At 39.1% G+C, this 21,957-nt stretch overlaps 1 protein-coding gene across 1 annotated transcript; it reads left to right on the top strand.

The window, feature by feature from the left end:
• Positions 1-4,305: 4,305 nt before the first annotated feature.
• Positions 4,306-16,017, top strand: LOC113123986 (rho GTPase-activating protein 6). Its single transcript, XM_026296406.1, has 13 exons — positions 4,306-4,494; positions 6,656-6,815; positions 7,369-7,440; positions 8,288-8,544; positions 8,753-8,948; positions 9,084-9,139; positions 9,250-9,400; positions 9,539-9,687; positions 11,166-11,345; positions 12,132-12,229; positions 12,413-12,675; positions 13,013-13,099; positions 13,175-16,017. The coding sequence occupies exons 1-13, from the start codon at positions 4,456-4,458 to the stop codon at positions 13,738-13,740; spliced, it is 2,274 nt and encodes a 757-aa protein (XP_026152191.1). The 5' UTR covers positions 4,306-4,455; the 3' UTR covers positions 13,741-16,017.
• Positions 16,018-21,957: the final 5,940 nt, after the last annotated feature.

Here is a 21,957-nt window from a genome sequence, read left to right as displayed (position 1 = left end):
TTTTGGGGGATTACATGGTTTTGATAATGATTTTTGAAAGCTTGGCTCACAGTGTGATGTTATTTGGCCATTGCCTTAAATCCATAGCGCAGAGAACTTGCGCACATGAAGCCAAATATCCAAGCAGCTACAGGATGGTTGGCTCTTAAATGATGGTTGGCTCTTTCTTCTAAATGTACACTTGGTACAAAGACATCATAGGAAGGAATCAAATTGAAAACGTGAACTGAAACTATTGCAACAAACCAAATCTATGACTAATGGGAGCAACACAATTCTCTTTGTGTGGACCTTCGATGCTCTAGATTTGTTGCTTTTGTCACTGGCAACTAAAGGTGATTCAGCTCATTTCTTTTGGTTAAATAATGTCACCAGAATTCTTTGCTTGTCCTAGCTTGCTGATATTTATTGAAAAGTGGTATGACTGGGAAACTTTGTCACATTTGGCAAAAGTTTCTGTCAGGTAAGCTTATTTCTCACATCATTATATAAACTCTGAGGTGGAGCTCTGGAAAAAGCATGGAAGTGGCTGTGGTGGCTGTCGATTTAACAATTTCTTGCAGAGTATCAAGCCTCCAAACGGATAACAACTTGTGTATTGTTAATCTGTGCAAGACCATTGCTTTTGAATATCTGTATGAGCCTGAAAACCCAAAGAGTCGTGGTCATCCCACAACTGTAACTATGTTTTCAATTTAAAAAAAAATGTTTTAAGAAAAAGAAATAACATATTGGCCTGAGAAAAAAACAATTTCTTTACATTTTCTAAAGTGATGCATTACCACATCTCATGAAACCATAACAGTGTATTAAATGCTCAGTCAAAAGCACTGTTACAAAAAACTTTCTATATTATGAAAGGAAGCAAACCCCCTGAGTTCTCACTGCACATTAGCTAACACATACTTTATTTAAAATCCAGCAGAATGTTCATGTGCATGTCTTTTTAAAATAAGCAATAAATCTATTTTACAGTAGACTTATAATATCTGGCAGTGTTACAGCTTCAGAATTAGCACCATGCTTGTACTTCTTTGCTTAAGCTGGTTTTAATGGTAACACAGTTTGTTTAGTTATGGAAATGTATTAAAATGTGACATTATAATAGGCTAGTGACAAATACCTGCTCTCTGGTCTCTTTTACAGTAATTCAAAAGAACCCCAATCCTAGAGCAATGTAATCACAATAAGTCTGAATGAAGATGATTAATATTGGAGACATGTCTGTGTCAGAGAAGATATTTAATGTGATTTATAACTTTGGGGAGTGCTGATGTGCTCCACCCAAGCCTTGTAAAATTAGAAAATATTAAGTTCAATGCATAAAACTACCTTTTCACATACTGTGAAAATCAGGTTAATATATGTATTTATGTAGAATGTAGCCTAATTCTTCTAATAACTACTGATTTTTACCTCTACTAATATCTTTTGTGGTATTTGTAGGCAGTACTGCTGTACAGTAGTACTGTACAGTAAAAAACTCTAGCCAGTTTCCTCAAATCTGAGGTGAGAGATTGTTCCTGGAGAATCACATGGCCATGCTGTCAGCTTAAGCTTACAGTAAGTAAGCGTCTTACAGTATAAAAAAAACCCGTTCTGAGTCACTAATTTGAGCCATATTTTCTGTGTGCAATGTCCAATCAAAAGTTCATTCAGCAGCAGATAAATTCATGATTACACTGAAGAAGCCATTTTCTCCTTTGCATATATAGCACTGCTGCATCTCGACCCATAAGAGCCCCAGCTCTACAAAACTGTCATAAAAGGAGATCTACTATATGTCTTGTAACTCAGGTTGCTAATAATGAATCTCAAGGGCAGAGAATGGTAGCATAACCCTGGCATGGAAATGCATCTTGTCCCTTGTTTAAAATGAGTGGAGGAGCGTGGTATTTTTGATCTATGTTATGAATGACCTTGTGTTTTCCTGAGGTTTAATACCACTGTGGTCTGTTCGAGGTGTACTCACCCTATATCTCGGTAGTCTCAGCAGCTGAGATGAAAAGCAGAGACATCTGGTTTACATGAAGAAAGCCTCAACTCTTATTTCTCACAATACAGCAGCATGACCTGATCCTTTGCTGCAGTCCCTCAGGCACATATTTATTCCCACAGCAGACTGTGTCTAGTCATATGGGATGGAACTAAACCTGCTGGTTTGCAACTGCACCATCACTGCATCCAGTTTGTGTGTGATAAGAGAAAAACTAGATATAAACACAGGTGTGATATAATTGTGCCAAATCAAATTTTTCAACTTCCACTGTCAAGTACCATTGTATGGTTACACAACTGACATATATGATCCAGCATCAATAGCTGGCTGTAAAAACCAAACTCAGCTCACCCTCACATCACGTTGGATTTTTGTTGGTTTGGAGAGGACATGTCCACTTATACTTAGATTTTTTGTTTTTACCTAACAACCTGCAATACTATAATCTGCACTAATCTCCTGTGTACAACATTCTAGCATCTTGCACTGTGCAACTGATCTCCAATGTTCTGCAGACAAAAAGCATAACAGTCCCACTGCAAGTCACTTACTGTTTGATATGAATGAGGTGGATCATTTATCTCGTTATAGTCAAATTTCATTCAATCTGATTTTGCATTTCATTTTGATCAGTTACTGGACTAGCTTCTGGATATCAGAGACATAGTGAGATAAATGAAAATACTGGCTTTATATATATTATGAATTAGCATTCGGTGTCAAATTCTTTTTCAGCATTTTATTTTAATAACATCCATATTAAATCTTGTCTATATAAGTGGGCGATTTTGACAAGACCCAAGAGTGTGTGATATATTTTTCTTTTCATCTGATGTTATAGAGAAATAATTTTGAAAGCCTAAGAAACTCAAAGTAGCCAGATTAGATATGAAACTCTAAAATGTATCCCCACTTCTTATGTCTGCCTTTGGAAAAAAGTAGATTGCAAGAACTTGTAAGGCCTTTAGAGGGAGCCATTCATCATTCTGACGTAGTGAAGTAGTGACAAAATGAGGACATTAATCACTAGGGTTATACCAAGGGTTAAGGCTTGATAGGATGTGTGCACAGATCTTGCATCAAGCCAAACTTAAAAAACTTTAGTTTTATCAAATAGACATGTCTTTCCTGTTACTGTTGCTGTCATTCATTTTTACACTGCTGCTGTGGCTCGTTGATTGTACTGTGGTGGAATCGATCAATGACACACAGAGAGAAAAGCCTGAGAGTACTATAGTGGTGGAGTGTTTAGATGAAAAGGCGTCCGCATTCCTCTGAGCTCCACTGAGGAGAGGTGGCCTGAAGGAGAAAGAGTTTGCAGGAAACTGAAAATGGTTCTGCATTACAAAGCCTCTTTAATCTCACAAAGGAAATTAAATTTGTAAAATGTAAGATGAAAATGTACCGTGGCTTCAGAAGGTAATGAGACCACTTCACTCTTTTGCAAACCTTGTTGTGTGGTTAATTTAATTCTGAAGCATCTGAACTCCATCTTCAGGTCTCTGCACAGATGTTCTATGAGGTTTAGATCTGAGCTTTGGACAGTCCACTCAGACAGTTAGAGACTTATCCCAAAGCCACTCCAGTGCTGAGCATGTAATCATCAGGTCATTGTAATGCTGAAAGGTGAACTGTCACCCAAAGCTCAGGTTTCAAATCTCACGAAACTCTTTTATTTGGCTGAATTCATCTCTGCCTCAACTGTGACCAGCATTCTGACCACAGCTCCCCATAGCATGATGCTACTAACCCCATGTTTCACCGGGTGTTAGCCCGATGATAAGTCTGGTGTTGACCAGACATAGTACTTGGTGTTTTGCATAAGGTTTTGAGTTTTGGTCTCATGTTATATTTTGGATAAAACCCACAATTAAGGTGCAGCATGTTTGCTGTTTTATCAACAGGCACTGCACTGCTGTAACTCACGCGTTTGACTTGCTCTCCACAGCAGCAACGACTGCTGAGGCTCATGGGTGTTGTAGTTTTTAGTGCGCCCCTTTTTTTTCTTTTTTTCTTTCTTTTTTTGACTAATAAGAAACAGTCTTGATAATAAGCATAAACATAATTCTGCCACTATAGCCCTACTGTTTTTGTTGACTAATATCACGTGTGTGTGTGACGTGAAGGCCACCCACAGGTGAAGACATCCAGGTTGCAGCTGTCTTTCGTTAACTTCTGACCTGACACCGCAGTATTGGCCTGTCCTCTCCACCCCTCCCTGTCTTTATCCGCGCGGGGGGGGTTGCGTCTCGCCGCGGTGTAAATCTGAACATCTGAACCTGCTGCACTTTCCGGTGCACGTTATAGCTCAGACCTGGATCCAGGCTGTGGCTGCGAGCATGTGCGCTGTATTTACTTTTGGGCGTTTCGTCTGAAAGTCAGATGGCGTCGCTCGGTTTGTTTTGGCAGTGAGTGGTGGGCTGCGAGTTTGAAAGAGGTGACCTGTCGTCTCTGTAATGGGGGATCCCCTTCTCCAGCGGAACATCAAGTATCTCGTGAGTACCTGCTGTTGTTGGTGTGGCACAAAATGACTGTGTTGGTTTCCCACTGGCTCTAAAGTGGAGGAAACAGTGAAATGTATATTACACTGGAAAAATCCTGGGTTATCAGAAAAACAATCACTTTTTTTTTTTCATCGAGCTTTGCAGTTTTATTGAAGCCCTCACAGCTCAGCTCATATTATTTTTGGTGTTTTTTGCACACTCAAGTCATTTCCTCTCTTATTTAACAACTGCTATAGCTTATTCATGTTCCACTGCTCCAAATAGCTTTTAATAATAACAGAGGCTTTCAAGGTTTTATATGGCATTACCCTGAAATACTGATATCTGCCTTTACATGCCAAACTGTATAGGGCATATGTTTATCTGTGTTTATTTTAAGAGCAGCAGGAATGAGCAGTCTAATTGAATAACGTTTTGTGTTGATGCATGTAGTTTTTATGTTTTAAAGGACACTGCAATGTTGTTTTGGTTTTGTCAGCACTGTTTTGTCAGACACTTGTAAAAAATAAAAAGAGGAGAAGATAATGGGTGAAAGGTTTGTCAGCGAATGCTGTTTTTAAACCTCCGACACAGAATTTATTCCAGATCTCCAAACAAACGATGTGGACAGGGTCTAAGGGCTCTTAAACATTTCCCTAAATGTCCTATTTAACGTCTGATGTAGCACTGGGGGGACATTCATCACTGGATCTAATTCAAGTGCAGCTGATTAGTGGAATTTGAACTTTCTTTCAGGCTATATTGTATGAACTACCTTGCACGTTTCCTCTTATTGTATTGCAGTGAGCGATAACAAAAGCTTTGTCTTTCAGCAAGCCCTTCAATTAAAATGAGGTCCTGTATAGCCAAGGAAAGTGCTCTTTGGTGTGTATTAAACGGATTATTGGTAGATACAGTACATCGCAGCAGGAACATTTGCTCTATTAATGGCTTTGTCGTAATGTTATATAAATAGATTTGAAAAGAATGATTACTATTGCTATCAAAATCAATTCATTAGTAGTATTAAGTACTAAATAGCACTAACTAGTTAGAAAAAACCTTCTACAAGTCAAAAGTTATTTAGAATTATTAGTTACAACCATTGATTAGATTTGATTTGATTTTTATTCACTTATTCATCTTCTATATAATTACCATGTCTTGTAGTGAACTGAGTTTCAGTCATGTACAAAGTGATTGTGCACTTCATGTCTGGGCATGATACTCTGAATCCTGTTATTTTGTAATACCTAAGGGGTATTGCATAAAAATTGTCTACACAGTACAGGGAATTCCACAAACGAAGTGAGAAGCTGTGAGATAGGGGCATCACTTCGCTGATGGACAGAAACTGTGGTAACCCAGCTCACCATCACATCAGATAGGAAGATACTTTCCACTCCCATATAGTCACTGCACAAGAATGTCTGAACAAAATGGGTAAATAACAGTAAACATGACTCATTCATGTGACTTGATCAACTGCTGCCATGCAAAAAAAGGCATAAGGAGATTACAGTCTGTGTGTCCTCCCATTCACTGCTCATTCTATCAGACCAGTGCTGGTGTCTGTCAGCCTGTTGCATATTATTTTAAGAGAGTGCATGTTAGTAGAAGTTAATCTATTTAAAATATCCAGTTCTCTCTAATATTCTACTGTACTTTGTCGTACTGTTTGTGTACCAGATAAAAGTATGCCAATGTAGCACAGTCCTAATTCTCATTTAATGGAAAGGAGCCACCTTAGTGTAAGCCTTATCCTGATAAAGAGTAACTAAGCCTCTTTGGAACATGGTTCATATGATTGGCTTGACTGTGCTGGAACAAAGTTCTGTAATCTCCAGCATGGAGATGCTCAAAGGTTGAGGATTTCAAATCAGATTATTTCCCCTGTCATTAGTACTGTGCTAAATCTTCAGAATGGCTCATCTGTAGCAATGTTTACTAATGTAGTATTGGTTATTAAGTGTTTTTTCAATTTGGATAGCTGATCAGTTATTCAAAAATCAGAGAAGTAACAGCAGATGATCAATGTTGTCTTTATTATGAGCTTGAAAGTTCAGGCATACTTAGGAGTCGGTAGAGTGACTGGTCATGAATTTTGATAGATATATCTCATTTTGTGTGTGTGTGTGTGTGTGCATGTGTGCGTGCATGTGTGCGTTCTTAGGGTGACTTCACCTGGAACAGCGTGTCAGGACACAGCGTTGGCCTGAAGCCCGTCCCTCTGCAAAGCCTCTCAGAGTTGGAGAGGGTTCGTCTGCAGGATGTGGCCTTCAGGCGATTGCTTCGGGACCGCGACCTGGGCTGCCACATCACCATCCCTAAATGTACTAAAACACACACACACACATATACACTTACAGTGCCTTTGTTATCCACCAAGCTGTTTTATATATATAGCTTGGTGGTATAGTTTGTCCCTGCATGTCTTATAAAACACATGCAGAACAGCAAAAATGCAGGAAATCTTTCCCTCCCTCATCTTGGTTGTGTAAGGGTGGTGTGCTCATAAGCTCCTGCTGCTTTATGATTTCATGCCATGGTGCAAGCTTTTCTACTTTTACCATACAATACTGGGCTGATTCATAACTGCCCACAGAAATCCTTTTAAAAACTGGATTAGTTTTCCACATAGAAACCATTTTAGCAGGGTGTCAACAAAGGTTGTTTTGTCACATAACTCCTTCATAAGGGTTGCGCTCACTTTACATCTTTGTCTTGGCACGTTCTAAACAGCTCGCTTGTGTTTACTATCTCTTTTTAAATTGACCCAATAGTGGTTTAGGAAATTAGCCTTAGGAATATCAAGTGGAGCAAGAGAGTACATGAGCTTATTAACTAAGACTTGCATTTAATTGCAACACCCCTGCTTTGTTTCAGGTGGCTACAAGCACAAGAAGTTACTTAGGAGGACGTTTGATTCATTATCTAAAGAGAAGAGCAAAGACAAAGGTAATGTGGCTCAAGATATACTCAAATTTGTAGCCACATACAGCATGTTAAATTGCATGGTCGTTTTGTTCCCACATTTTTTTTTTTTTTTTATAAAGAACATTTCACTGCCTTATTGCAGCATTGTATAATAGACATATGGAAGGGATCTCAGTGCTTGTCTTAACAAATTGTGTTCACATAACACACTTCATAATTTTGTTAGCTCTCTTTTAGGTTTGTGAGAATGTCACTGAGTGCTGTCAGACTCGTATTCCCCTCCACTTTGTAGCCCAGTCACCCTCTGATGGTTGTAAATGTGCTCTTTGATCCTCTTGGCTGAAGCTGTGCAGACACTTTTAAGCAGCTGCTGTCGGCTGTTTATACCCATGTAACACTGAGTGATCAGAATCTTCATAGTAGGGTAAAGAAAATCCCAAGAGGGAGCCCTGATCTCCAACCACTGCACTGCCCCGCCCGCTGCAACAATTTAGCAGGAAAGTGATGTTCTCTGTCAAACAGGCAGTTGAGGGAAATAACAAAAACAATCTTAAGTGGTGGCTCATTCATTACAGCCTGTCCTCTGGCATGGCCAGCCCCCTCTTTCCTCTTTTCCCTTTTTGTTTACAAAGGCACTTCAGAAAGTATGTGCTCCCTCATTGTGAATATTGCAAGTGTACGGCAGAACACTGATCATGGCATGTCTCTTATCGTATTTCATACCGCAATGAATGAAAATATGAAGTGAATGCAAACATAATAGTTTTGGACAGTTTCTGTGAAGAGTACAAGACCCAAAAGGTTAATATTCTGTCCTGACCAACCATCAATTTTAAGTCTCCGTGTCTTGTCCTTATCCCTCATACAGAGACCGTGCCCCAGGTGTTTGGCATACCGCTGTCACAGGTCATTTCCAATGACCGTACAAACAAACAGCGCCATGATTCCCCACGGGTGGAGCACAGTGACCCTACTGAATTGATGCTATCCTTCCTTCACCTCACCTCCAGCTTCAAAAGGGCAAACAAAGAGTTCTCCAGCAGCACCTCATCTCTTAGCTCCGCCTCTGAGCCACCAAATGAGTCATCTTTTCTAAGCCCACCAGACCCACGGACACGTAGGAGGGTAGGCTTCTGTGTCCATAAATCTGACACACTATTGTAGAGCAACAGGGGATCTCTCTGGTTCCATTTGTACACTCGATTCTCCTGGGGGTTTAACCTATTTGGATAATTACTCAGTGGGTGGATGATCCAGCCATTAAATTCCTGTACTGCATTTTATCAGTCACAGCAGTGACTCTATGTATGGTTGTTACCCATCTGCCTGACAGGGTGGAGTGTCTGTGGATTGCATCACTGACCTTGATGATAACCAGTCTCGGCTCTTGGAGGCCCTCCAGCTGTCCCTGCCAGAAGAGGCAGCTGGCAACAGGAAGAAGCACCACGACAAAAAGCTCAGCCTTAACCCTATTTACAGACAGGTGCCCAGGGTAGTGGACCTCTGCTGCCAGCACCTAGAAAAATACGGTACATATTATCAAAGTTAAATAGTCACATTCTGATGAAGTAGTGATAAAAGCCTTGTGAATCAATTTGAATGTCTTTGAGGTTGAACATTAGACACGATGTTGGCACTAAGAGCACATCTTTAACTTCGCCTAGGTTTACAGACAGTTGGAATTTTCCGTGTTGGGAGTTCCAAGAAGAGAGTACGACAGGTACAGTACAATGCCAGCCTGCTTCGTTTCAAACAACTCTGCACTTTCCTTAACTGCTTGAATGTTGGGCCGTATTTTTGCTGCATTAGTTGTCACAATATTTTATCCAGCTTCGGGAGGATTTTGACCAGGGATGGGAGGTGCGCTTGGACGAAGAGCACAATATCCATGATGTGGCTGCGTTGCTGAAAGAATTCCTCAGAGACTTGCCCGACCCACTGCTGACAAGAGAACTCTACATGGCATTCATCAACACAATACGTGAGGAACACACACGTGCTTGTATATACACACAAAAACAACTCACTTCAGTCCCTCACTGTTAATGGGATAAATTATTTTGTTCCCTTGTTGTTTATGTGAAATTGACCTCAGCTGGTGGGCTTCTTTTTTCTGCAGTGCTGGATTTTTCAGACCAAGAGAGTGCCATCCAGCTCTTGATATTTTTGCTTCCTCCCTGTAACAGCGACACACTGCAGCGCATCCTCTGCTTGTTGTCCACTGTGGTAGCAAATGCTGAAGACTGCCTGGACAATGAGGGGCAAAAGGTAAAGAAACTTAACATACCCTGTTTTTATGGCGGTATAGAGAGGAGTGCAAGCAACATGTAGCAACATCAGATCTACTGTACAGTGTATAGACAGAGACAAGCTTTTGATGTTTCGATTCAATTTGGGTCTTTAATCTTGTTCTAACAAAGTCCCAAGGACCAACTTTGCAGACAGCACATCACGCATTTGATAACTCCAAACAGCAAATACAGAAATTGTGTTAAGGAACTAAGAAGGCATCACAGAATAATGCTGTGAAACTGTTGTACAAGATGAATGTGATTATGATGAATCCCAACAGTTACTGGAAGGTAGTAGGACAGATGTATGCTACATGTGCAGCCTCTGATTTGAAGAAAGTGTTTGTGCCACAGTGTAGTGCCATTATGCATGATGATCCATTTTGGATGTCTTGATTAAATGATGCACAACCAGCAGCGCCCTGCATTACAATAAGCACACAAACTCTGTGCTTCTGCATACATCATACTGTTTGCCATAATTTGTCATTCCCCTAGTTTACATGCAGTAAACAACAGGAAGTGCAGGGAAACTGTGACATTGTGGGAATACATTCTATAAACACAGTTTATTTCAACGCTCATGTTTTTTTTTTTTTCCAACTGTATACTCTGCACTTATTAGACAATATTATTTTCTCCATTAAACCAACTCCTCATTATATAGTGAACCATTTTTTTAAAAATAAGATTTAAAATAAGTAGCGTGACAGGCTGTGAATATAATAATGATTAATCCATGTTTCATGTGACCACGTCCATGTTTCTGTATTCCATTTCAGCCAGTGCTTTCATGCATGGCGATATTCATTTCGGCACATGCATTTAAATATGAACTCATTATCCTCGTGCATGTGACCTTGCACTCATCATCTGAATTCAGCCAAAGTCCCTTTAAGTTGTAATGATCATCTATTAATGTTAATCTTACTCTTTGAGTGCTAATCCTTACAATGGAGATTAATAGTTTCCCACGGATTTAAAGCCGTTTTATTCTTGGCCTCGATCCTAGGGCATACATACTGTACTGCTGAACAAGAGGCCAGCTTGTTCACTTTGAACAAATGTACGCAGGGCCAGCCTTATTGAAGGTGATGGGCATGTGTTAAATGCAGATTTCCTACATGCTGTAAATACTAGGCGAACGGAACGGTGTACTGAGCATCTTAGCTTCATTGTTTTCTTTTATAACTTTTTTTTTTCAGTCTCAAAAACATTTCAGATAAAAATTAAGTTGTCATGTGTGAAGTTAAGGAGCAAAGCTGCTGTAAGATAAGACTGAATAGATCCTACTCATACTCTACTGTACCATGCAAAAGTGTTTTTGGAATGACCACATTACTGTAGTTGAATAAATACCAGCCACCCTATCCAGTGGAAGTTTCTGTGTATGCACATGTATGTTCAGCAGGATGTTCAGGCAACTACATATTCTCCTCCTGTTTTTTTTTTTAGGTCACAGGAAACAAGATGACATCACTAAATTTAGCTACCATTTTTGGACCAAACCTCTTACACAAACAAAAGAACTCAGACAAAGAGTTTGCTGTGCAGAGTTTTGCTCGTGCAGAAGAGAGCACAGCTGTCATCAGCGTGGTCCAAAGGATGATCAGCACATATGATACACTGTTTATGGTAAGCAAGTGCAGACCAAATGGCATAAACCCAGACTCAAACAATCTCAAGGTCTTAGTCAGATATATATATATTTTCTGGGCAAAAAAAGTGTTTATGTGAAATCCTTAGGCTTAATGGAGTGGAATCACCTAATGAAATGTGAACATTAGCTTTATAGGTCTAGAAAAACACTAAGCTTTTACAGTCACTTATAAAACAGTATCACAGTAAAACACAGAAATCCATGCAATTTGTTTTTTGTTCCTCAACCTTGTAAAATTAAGTTCAGTCCATGGCAAATGACAAGCCTCGCTGCAGAGGTTAAAAAGAAGCATTCCAGACTGTGTTATTTATAAAAAATGACGGAGCAAGGACATCTACTTACGTTTTCTGCATTTCACCAGAAACCTAAGTGGAGATGCACTTTGCTAGAGTGTCTGTTAAGCTCATCAGACATTTTCTCTGCATCATTAACACTATCTTTCCAAACTGCTGCTAATTGTTGTCTCCTTATACCATGCAAACATCTTCATATCTCTGCATATTACATATTGCATTAAAGATACTGTGCAGCTACTGGGAATGCAAAATTATAGGTGCACAAGAGCAATACACAAAAGGGTAAACCTTATTCTGTATACAGTATAGTATTATTAACTCTTTCATATGGAGAAGTGTAATTTTTTTTGTCATTGTCTTTTCAGTTGAGATGTGATATAAATGCTTTGACAAAGAAGACAATTTTACAACAGCCGTCTCATTATTATTATAAGGTTCAGTGAAGCTGCGTTTTGGTTCTTTCAGGTTCCCCCTGACCTGCAGAATGAGGTGCTGATGAGTTTGCTAGAAACAGATCCTGATGTTGTGGATTATTTACTCCGGAGGAAGGCCTCACAGTACTGGTTAGTTCCGCCTTTTGTCTCATTGTTTGCAAGTGGGTGTGTGTCTGTGTGTGTGAGTGAATGTGTCCCTGAATGAAACGTACATTATGTGTAACGATCACTCCGTGCTGATATGTTTTTGTAAGACAGCCAGACATATTATTTAAAGTAAAATAATTAATTTGACATTATTTGTTTCTGCAGCGATCCAGGGCTTCACAGGTCCGAAGAATCCTTCCCTGTAACTGAGAGACGCTTGTCTGAAGACTCCATCAAAGCATCCAGTGGAGAGGTGTCTCCCTATGACAACAACTCCCCTGTCTTGTCGGATCGACTGCTGTGTAAATACCCAGATGACAACAGTCCTCTGTCAGACAAGGTCCCCAGACTTTCTGGGCAGTGCAAACTCAGTGACCATTCCAAAGAAGGATCTGGCAGCACATCACCCACGCTTTCTATTGACAAAGGTGAATCTAATTAATTACAGGGTTGTAGTATTATAAAGTATATATATAATATATAACTATTTAACTAAGCTAAGCTAACCAGCTGCTTGTTTTCATTGTTTTGTTTTCTAAAGGCAAAATGTTTTAATTTTGCTATGCAGAACAGCAATTGATCATGTGTCTTTGATTATGAACAAACCAGTCTTGTGTTTTAGCTTTTGAGAAATAACTCACCTAAAAACATGAGTACTGTAAAATGATTAAGGCTAGGTGAACAGCTGCCTTTATAGAGGTAGCACAGATACAATGATCTGTTAAACTGAATGAGTAATCCTCCTCATTCTTTTGTTTCTTTTAGAGCCCTCAACAATTTGTGACAATGATCATTTCTGGAACACCTGGCATGAGCTGCTGAATAAGGATTTCATGGACAATCACGTCACTGGTAATATAATACTCTACATGGTGCTGAAGATAGTACTTGAGATGTTTGCTGATGTTAATGAATGGTTTCTCCCAGGCTCCCCTGGAGGAGACGTGTCGGAATCTGAATCGTGTGGATCATCAGAGGAGCTGAGCAGTCCCCAAGGTAACAGCAGCCTGCCTATCAGGACAACACAAACCTCATTGGGTGCTTTGGAATGCAGACCACACCTCCCTGTGACTCGTAGCAGCAGCGGTCCTCATGACCAGAGAGGACAGACACAAGCAGAGTTATTACATCAAAGACTGAGTGGCCAATCAGGAGCCATTAGCGTGGACAACTTGACAGAAAGGACAGAACACCCTGTGTGTCCATTGCTTAAGGTCAGGACTGATAATTTGCCTCATCTTCACTACACTGGGCCACTGAGGGAGACCCATATTTCTCATTCCACACACTCTCTCTTCAAGTATCATCCTGACCTCCAATCACCACAACAGTCCCAGCAGAGCTCAGGCCCCCAGACTGTAGATACAACAGATTCCTCTGTGCCTGAACCAGAAAACGGCACTGGTGCACCAGAGTGGCAGACAGAGAGGTTGCATATGTGGCAGATACTATCCAAAGGAAACGCAGATGCCATGCCAGAAACCTTGGTCTGATGTACCTTAGGACTTTAAACTATACTGAATATAACTTTTAGAGGTGAGGGTCAGTCTCCAATTTTTTCCCTTTGACAGACTTTGACAGATGTTTTTATTGTTCTATTATTTTGCAGGGATGTTTAACTGTGTATACATGTTTTTGTTGTGTACATAAACATGATATCAAATGATTGTTTTATGTAATTGTGTATATTTTTATAGTTTAGAGATGTCTCTATTTTGATGTGTTGTCGGTTATTTGAAACCCAACCATCAAACACATGTATTACTTATGAATGTCACAATTAGACTTGAAAGCTATTAGTGTTCAGTTTGAAGCAATGAATGTTTTTAATGCTGAATGTAAAAAACAGAAATTCCATTTGTGTTATCATGTTGTTTTAAATGTATAATACTTTGGATATATACTCTGGTACTTTATTACTGAGCTTTGTTACAGTCTCTAGTTGTAATGATCTTAGATGCAGAAATGCTGCAGACCATGGCTATGTTCCCACTCATGTATTGATTATTGTATATTTTTAAGAAAACTTAAACTAGAGGGTGTCTTTTGAATAAGGGTTATTATAGTACATTAATTATAATATGGTCGATTGCTAGAGGTTAATGAACTGTCACATTTCAGAACTTTTCTGTTTATACATAGACATCTACTTTCTCTATTTAAATGCAGGAGTGACTATACAGCAGCATTATTTACAGGAATATACATTATTTGTAAATTTACAGCCCTTTGTAATTTAATGGAAAACAATTATATGCAGCCCTAGCAGCTGTCACTTTGCAGCAGCAACAGTGATTTGTTTCCCGCTTTCCTTCATAAAACTAATCTCAGCGTGTCCTGTTTGATACATCTAAATTCAGTGGAAACTAAATAGCACTCAGTAAAGTAATGCATTGTTTTCCCTAATCATTGGCATCAGTCTGACTGGATTGGCCACGCTCCTGAAGACATAGCTCTTTGTTCTGTTTGTTCTGTCTTCTAAACGGTGCACACATCCTGGGTTTAACAAAAAGGAAAAATGAAGTTGTATCAGTTCTGTCAAGTGACAAACCACTACAGAGACAAGAGGCTGTCTTTATATTTTGAAATTCATAAGGCCTCTCTATTTCTTCAGGGTAAAGCAATGAATAGGAACAAAAAAGGCAACATGCTTGTGGTAAACCTTGCCAAATCTGATTTTGACAGTGATGTAGTATTGCCAAAAATGATATGCTTATATCAATTGCTCCAAATAATAAGTATAAGTTAGCGGTGCTGCGGTGGTTAACACTGTCACATCACAGGAAGGAGGTTCTGGGTTGGAATTCGTTCAAAACGGGGGCCTTTCAGTGTGGCATTTGCATGTGCTCTGGTTTCCTTTAGTTTGGGGTTAAATTAACTGGTGACTCTAAATTGCCTGTAGCTGTGGATGTGAGGGTTTGTTTGTTTATGTATCAGACCTGTGATAGACTGGCAATCTGTCCAAGGTGTACCCTGCCTCTCACCCAGTTTCAGATGGGATTGACTCCATCCCCCCATGATCCTGAATAATAAGGATACCAGGATAAGCAGTAGATGATGGATAGATGCAGGTTACTTTTATAAAAACGAACCAATGAATTTTAATGGGATTTCTGTGTCTTTATTATGTCACAGTAGGTAGCCTACTTACGAAACATAGATGTAATTGTATGCTATTTCTCTTTATACATATTAATGTGTACCTTTGGGAAGTGATTGCATAATTAAGTTCATTTCAACTCATTTATTATTTCTAATATTAGTCTATTTTTCATATGTAATGGCCTATTATATAGATTTGTGTTATTACTAATTTAAAGTGGCCACAGCTTATAAATTCAAATATATTAGCACCAGTGTGAAAAGGGAATGAGAAAGCGAAGAAATGCCTACAGGGCGCATATTGAACTCTTCTAGGAGCCATGTTGTTTGGTGCCAGCTAACAATCTAACTTGACCTTTTCCCCTAGGAGTTCATTCAGGAATCAGCATGAAGTTAAATCAATGTTTCATTGTAGTGTCGTGTAATGCATCTACCCTTTCATCCCGACAACACAGAAGCAATTACCTTAGTTGGCCACATGAGGGCAAGATGACACCAGGAAATGATTTTCTTTGGTTTTCTTGCCTCTTCAGGCTGATCACTGTGGATCTATACAGTGGGTATGAATAATTAATTCCACAGTTAATAGTGTTAGTTAGGATTCATTCTTTTTAGACTCCTTTTCCCACCATGGCAGAGATGGTGGTGATTTCATCTCATATGGCCTGTTTTTAAACATCTAATTTTACATTCTACATTCATTCATCTTGTGATTCTATACTTTAAGGGTACGTGCTGTTTTATTAAATCTTGCTTCATGTGAATTAAAATAAATTTGTGCTGAGCAGTGATTGCACACTAACATTTGTGCACGCTAACAGTGCACAAATGTTTTAGCTACACAAAACTGCAAGAAATACTCTAAGTGGGCAATGATGAAGAAAACGTGAGCCATTGAAATCTGTTACAGATTGCACATAGTTTATATAAGTCTGCAAGTGCATATTTGAGGATACACCAGAATAATTACTTTCCTTAAAAAGATGGAAATGATTATGATTACTGGAACTGTGTATTATAATTTGCAGTTTAAAAGTATAGTATGTATAATCTGATTATGTTTTGATTGTGAATTGTTCAGCCTTATTAAAATCTTGCCCCATTAAACAAAACCAGGGGAATTCCTCAACACCACGATTTGTGGTAAAACTTTCTAGGCCACCACACCGTCCCATTCTGTTGAGACCAAAGGGACAGAACAGGATGTCTGGATGTGTTTTACAGAGAATGCAGCCTCACTGTAGTTAGCTATCCTTTATGCATCTGCACCACAAATGGAGTAGTCTGCCTTCACACTATCAAATTTAATGTTTTAATCACCAACAGGCAAAGCTTTGCCAAAAATAGTCTGGGGATGCTTTTTTTTTCTTTATTTCTGACCTGCCTCCCAAAAGCAAACAATTAAGATTAAATATTTAATTTCACATCTTATCTTTGCAGCACTAATGGATGTAAATTGATCCTTTGGCAGAGAGCTGCAACTGTTCCCAACAGGGGGTCCATCCTGTCTGAGTCTGCTCACTGGCATCAGAAGCAGCTGCGGGGAGGACAGAAGAAGGTCACAGCCAAAATGAGGCTGAATGTCCAGAAACAAGAGAGCCCCGGCCCTGGGGTTTCAAGGTCGAGATCGATATACAAATCTCTGCAGAACCAAAATAAAGCTCGGTGGAGCTCATTAAGGTGTTGGTTTGCCACAAAACACTTTCAAATGCTACAAAGCCTCAGGCCATTTTCCATCACTTTAGACACCCACTCTGGACTACATAATATGCTGCTTTTCAATAAGTTGCTATACATCTTAAATGCTTACTGACCTCAGGGATGTACTCCCAGATTTTGTTACAGCACCCAAGGGCAGATCTAAATTTCAAATTTTCCTCCCAGTTTCCTGTTGATGTTTTGAAATTTAACACGATCAGGGACTGTACCTTTAAGTGAAATAAAAATTCTTCCCATCAGTCACTGTTGCAATAAGTTTATGTGCTGTGCTCACATTTTGAAAAGTTTAGACAGAAATTATTTTGTGCTGATTTATGATTCCACTTGTCCTCTTTTGTATTTGAAAATGCATTTATTTGGCCTTTGTTAAGAACGCCACACAGCAATAAAAGTGCATGAATGTCCATTATTTCAGTAATGGAAAAATGTGAAACACAATAGTCAGCAGGCTATTAATAAATGCAAGAGTGACACAGGACCCAAATGTCAATAAGAGTGGCTTAAAGGAGTCATGGTCATGACTGGGTAATGAAGTTTATTTAAAGGGGGAAAAAAAGTGCAAGATTAAGGGATTAGCAGTGATTGCATTAAGCCTCTCAGCTTAGTCCAGTTCAACACTTTATGAACTAAATGTGAAGTTTGAGATAACAAGTGTTTCACTGATAAGACAAGTTCAAGCAATTTGGTGCAATTTTTGACTCACTTTGGATTCTGAGCGACACTCCAGCCTTCTTTAGGGGAGGGTGTTTGAAATAATGCTTTCGAGTTGGATTTCTTTAATTTTTAATTCAATTTCAGGCTTTCAAAATTGATTTATTTATCTGTTTTGAGATTATCAGGCCAGTATAGCGGGAAATATGTTCTCATCTCCCCCTATTTTCTACAATCTCAGTGAGGCAACACAAGAGCTGTGTTTATGCAGCCCACAAAATCTAATTTCATTCACCCCATCTGTTCTGCCTCATGGTCCAATTGGAATAAATTTGATTAATACTTCTCATTTTGAAACAAGGACCATGTTGCACCCAGTAAAACAGTAGAAGACATGTTAAATTTTGTTCATTTTGACGCTTTGTTCAAATGATCACTGTAAATGAAGGCTATGAAATGCTAGACAATATAATAATGTAATAAATGCAGCTGTGTTGTCCAAAATACACCACGGTTTTAGTGGAGACACATCCTCTAGTCTCCTTGAGTCCACATGATACAAGGCAGCAGTTCATTTGGGATGCATGCTGTGTATCGGGTGGGACAGGGGATCAAGTTGGGTCAAATTCAATATGTCAGCTCTTTGGCAGGCCGGGCAGTGAATTATTCGCTGTTTCAAACAGTGTTAGCAACACACTTCATAGCAACCAAAAGGCATTTTGCAACAGGCAGTTTTATTCAGCTTTAAAACTTGCGCAACAAACTGAAAATTATGTGGCTGACAATGACGCCCATGCAACACCAGAAATTAGAGCATCCAGATGTTTCCCTCTAAAGCTTGTTGTTATCTGGTTTGTTTTATGGGGCAGCTATGAACACAGAGGGCCAACTGATTCTTTCCCTTTCTGATTTTATGTTATTATTATCCTCTGACGGTCGAGTTGAGACTGAGACTGTCATCAACTCATTTAGCCACTTAGCATATCTGTGTGTTTTAGCGGGCCCGTTTTGCAACTGATACACAACTGACGCACTGTGCTGTTACATGAAATCTGTTCCATATGTCAGACATGCATATGATTCAAGAAGGTGCAGTAAACAAAAAATGGAAACGACAATGCCTATGCAACTCTTTCGTTTAAGTATTTTGTAGCGAAATACATTAAAATGATAGTAACTTGGAGAGGAAAAGGCAGTTCCCAGCATGCTGTAGGTGAGGTCTATTAAAATTCCATGTAATTCCTGCATGTGCACAGACTGCAAGAGACATTGTTGCTTAGAGACTCTGGAAGACACAACATTAAATCAAGCTTCAAACATATAATCTTGCTGTTTATGCATCAAAAAAAAAAAATGCCAGCAGTTAATAATTAAACAGGGGATCAACCTGGGTAATTATCGCAGAGTGACTTCAAAAGTGAAACACTTCTAAGAGCTAAAATGCAAACACAAATACACCCAGTAACATGGCTGTGTGCCCATGAGTCAAGAAAGGATTTAATCAGCAGCTTCAACATTTCACACTATTTTCCTAAAGAAGACAAGTGAGCAGCAGTTGAAGTTCTCTCTGTCCTGCATCTTGGTTTTGCCTTGATTTCTGTTGGTTTTAATATTAGTTTTGAAAAACATGCTGATTTGGCAGAATCCAATAACGCGTCATGTTTTTTTGTGATGCCGTCATGTATTGCCTCGATTTGCAGGTTATCCAGGAGAAATATGTCATTTTTGTAGCCCTGAGAAAACACTGAATACACAAAATTATGCAAAAATACATAAAGGGGTAAAATCTGTGCAATAATACCTTCCAATTTTAAAGTGTTTAGTTGCTTCCAGGTTTAAGGAGTCCATGATTTAGACAGTGCTCCCTTGGTCTCAGCTAAGTTTTATAAACTGTAAGCTTTTATTGACTAGTCTTTAAAGAGCATTGATTTTCTAGTGTAACAGAGTTCAATTATGAATGCAGCTTATTAATAAGAAAGCAGAAACCCCTTCCAACAGAGAAGGACTAACAGAGCTAAACACTTAGAGCATCACAGGTTATAAGTGTTTTTTTTTTTTGTTTTTTTTATCAGTATTTGAATATCTGGCACCAAAATCATCAAATTAGTTTCAGCAGATCTGAGCACATGGTTCTGATTTGTAAGTGACTTCTGAAAGATGACACAGCCTTTTTTTAAGCTTCCTTTCTCTATTTTTGTTCCCAGAAGGCAAATGTGCCAGCAATCTCCAGCAGCACATCTGTTGCACATCTTCAATGCAGATTATTTGAAGATGTTCCGCTGTTTCTTCAATCTCAGCAGCGACGGCCGGAGCAATATCGATAAGAAACTAATGAAACAAAATCTCATTCACAAAGTGCAGCAGCACAATCTGCACAATTGTTTAAAAGCAGTCTAATAATAATAAACTTCCTGACCACTTACTTTCAACACTCATGGTTTGATCCTGCCTATATAATATTTCAAATCGCTGCACAGCCAAACACTTTGGTTAATCTGGTTGATCGGATTTCTGCTGAGGTTAATGTTGTGGGTTGGCTGAGCTAAAAACTTGCTGAACCATCAAACACAATTATGCTCAAAGCAATGATAAAGGTGTAATTATCCCACCTTAACAGGTGTGTGAAAAGCCCCTCTAACCCCTAAACTTTTTTCCTACCCGGTGTCTTCCTATGTAGGCAGAGACCTGGAATGTGAAACCTGTTGCAAACACTTTCTGATCAAAAAAGCAGATGGCACGTTTTGTCTTCAGTAATTTAGACTGTATGAATGCTCAAAACACAACGCAAACTACTGCTGAATTGTTATAATGAACTTCACTTTTCAGCCCATGCTGTTCTGATCTAATAGATGTTGATTGTTTTTAGTGGAGCCAGTGACACTAGAGGATTAGCCAATATTCCTTTCAAGCCAGATAAGATCAATTCAACGGATCCTATCCAAACCCACTTTCAAATATTTCATTATGAAGCTCCAGTGACTGCTCCTCAACCTCGAGCTCCACATGAAGAAAGTCTCGAATGTATTTGTCTCCAGCAAAAACAAGCATGACCTGCAGAAGTATGAGCAGGGGCGTTGTCGATTAACTCCGAGAACAACTTTGTCTATGTTTGACCCTGAGACAAGCGAAAGCATTATGTGAGATTAGTTCAACATGAGCTTGCTGATTTAGTCTTTGAGGTTGACTACTTCTGTGGAGAAGAGATTTTTTCATGTATTTTCAATGCTATAGCCCGCCACAATGCTTCTAAACGATTTTAAGAAGGGAACTGGCAACATCATTTCTAAAGAGTTTTTACAAGAACTTTTGCACATGATCACACATGACTTGTGCACCTCCTACACTGTTTTATTAATTTTTTAGTAAGGTGGTTTTAACTTTACTGGATAGCCTGTGTGGTTTGTACTTCTGCTTTCTTTGATCCAATAAAAGCCGTATAGGCCTACAGAGTGCTAGGTTTCTTATATCTCCCCAAGTGACCTTGTCAAATTCCAACGCTTTCCAATCCATTTTTCAGTTGTGTTTTTAGCATGTGGCCACTTGGGCTTTGAGATTTGCCCTCTAATAGAAATGATTTAAGAACCGAAAAATTCTCTATTTCTTTTTTCCATTCAAGCAGTCCTTCTTTTTGGTCTGTCATGGCCATTACAGCCTCACAGCGCCTTGGTGGACAAGTATGCATTGTTAATACTAATATTCAGATTTTACTTTGATAAAACTTTATCTTGGAGGAAAAGATAAAGTTCTGTCTCCTGAAAATGTTGATAACCAGGACCTTTTTCCACTTGATAGATGTACACCCAATTCCTCAAATATGATCTCATTATTGCAAGTATGGAATTGTGTTTTCAGACTGACTCATCTATCTCACAGGATGAATGCTCATTAGGGTGGAGGAAACCAATTCTCTCATGCTTAATAACAAGCTTTTTTTCTTTGTCACTTTCTGCTTGCCGGCGGCTGTCTGTGCTTTAAGCTTGAGCCTTATTTTTCTCTGCTCTGTATGGAAATGCCCAAGGCGATGAAAAAAAGCCCTGTACTCCTATTATTTAATGCTGATCTACAATGTATCACCAGCCAATTCAGCCTTAGACACACATTTTCATAAATTTTATTTTCTCTTTACCCACATAAAAGATAGAAACCCACTCATTAACAACACCATTGCTACTGTGACTATAAGAAATGATACAAGTTGTTATAGTCAACTTTTCATGGTACTGTCGATGTACTATATG

Source organism: Mastacembelus armatus, chromosome 21, assembly GCF_900324485.2.
Source record: "Mastacembelus armatus chromosome 21, fMasArm1.2, whole genome shotgun sequence".
In the NCBI taxonomy this organism is placed as follows: Eukaryota; Metazoa; Chordata; class Actinopteri; order Synbranchiformes; family Mastacembelidae; genus Mastacembelus; species Mastacembelus armatus.
This window is presented reverse-complemented; position numbering and strand designations above follow the sequence as displayed.

What these genes read in the sequence shown, in the direction of transcription:
- LOC113123986 (XM_026296406.1), top strand. Translation starts at nt 4,456, where the DNA reads ATGGGGGATCCCCTTCTCCAGCGGAACATCAAGTATCTC. An exon ending in ACCCACGGACACGTAGGAGG is followed by an intron (nt 8,545 to 8,752) that starts GTAGGCTTCTGT and finishes TCTGCCTGACAG; the next exon opens with GGTGGAGTGTCTGTGGATTG. An exon ending in GGCATTCATCAACACAATAC is followed by an intron (nt 9,401 to 9,538) that starts GTGAGGAACACA and finishes TTTTTTCTGCAG; the next exon opens with TGCTGGATTTTTCAGACCAA.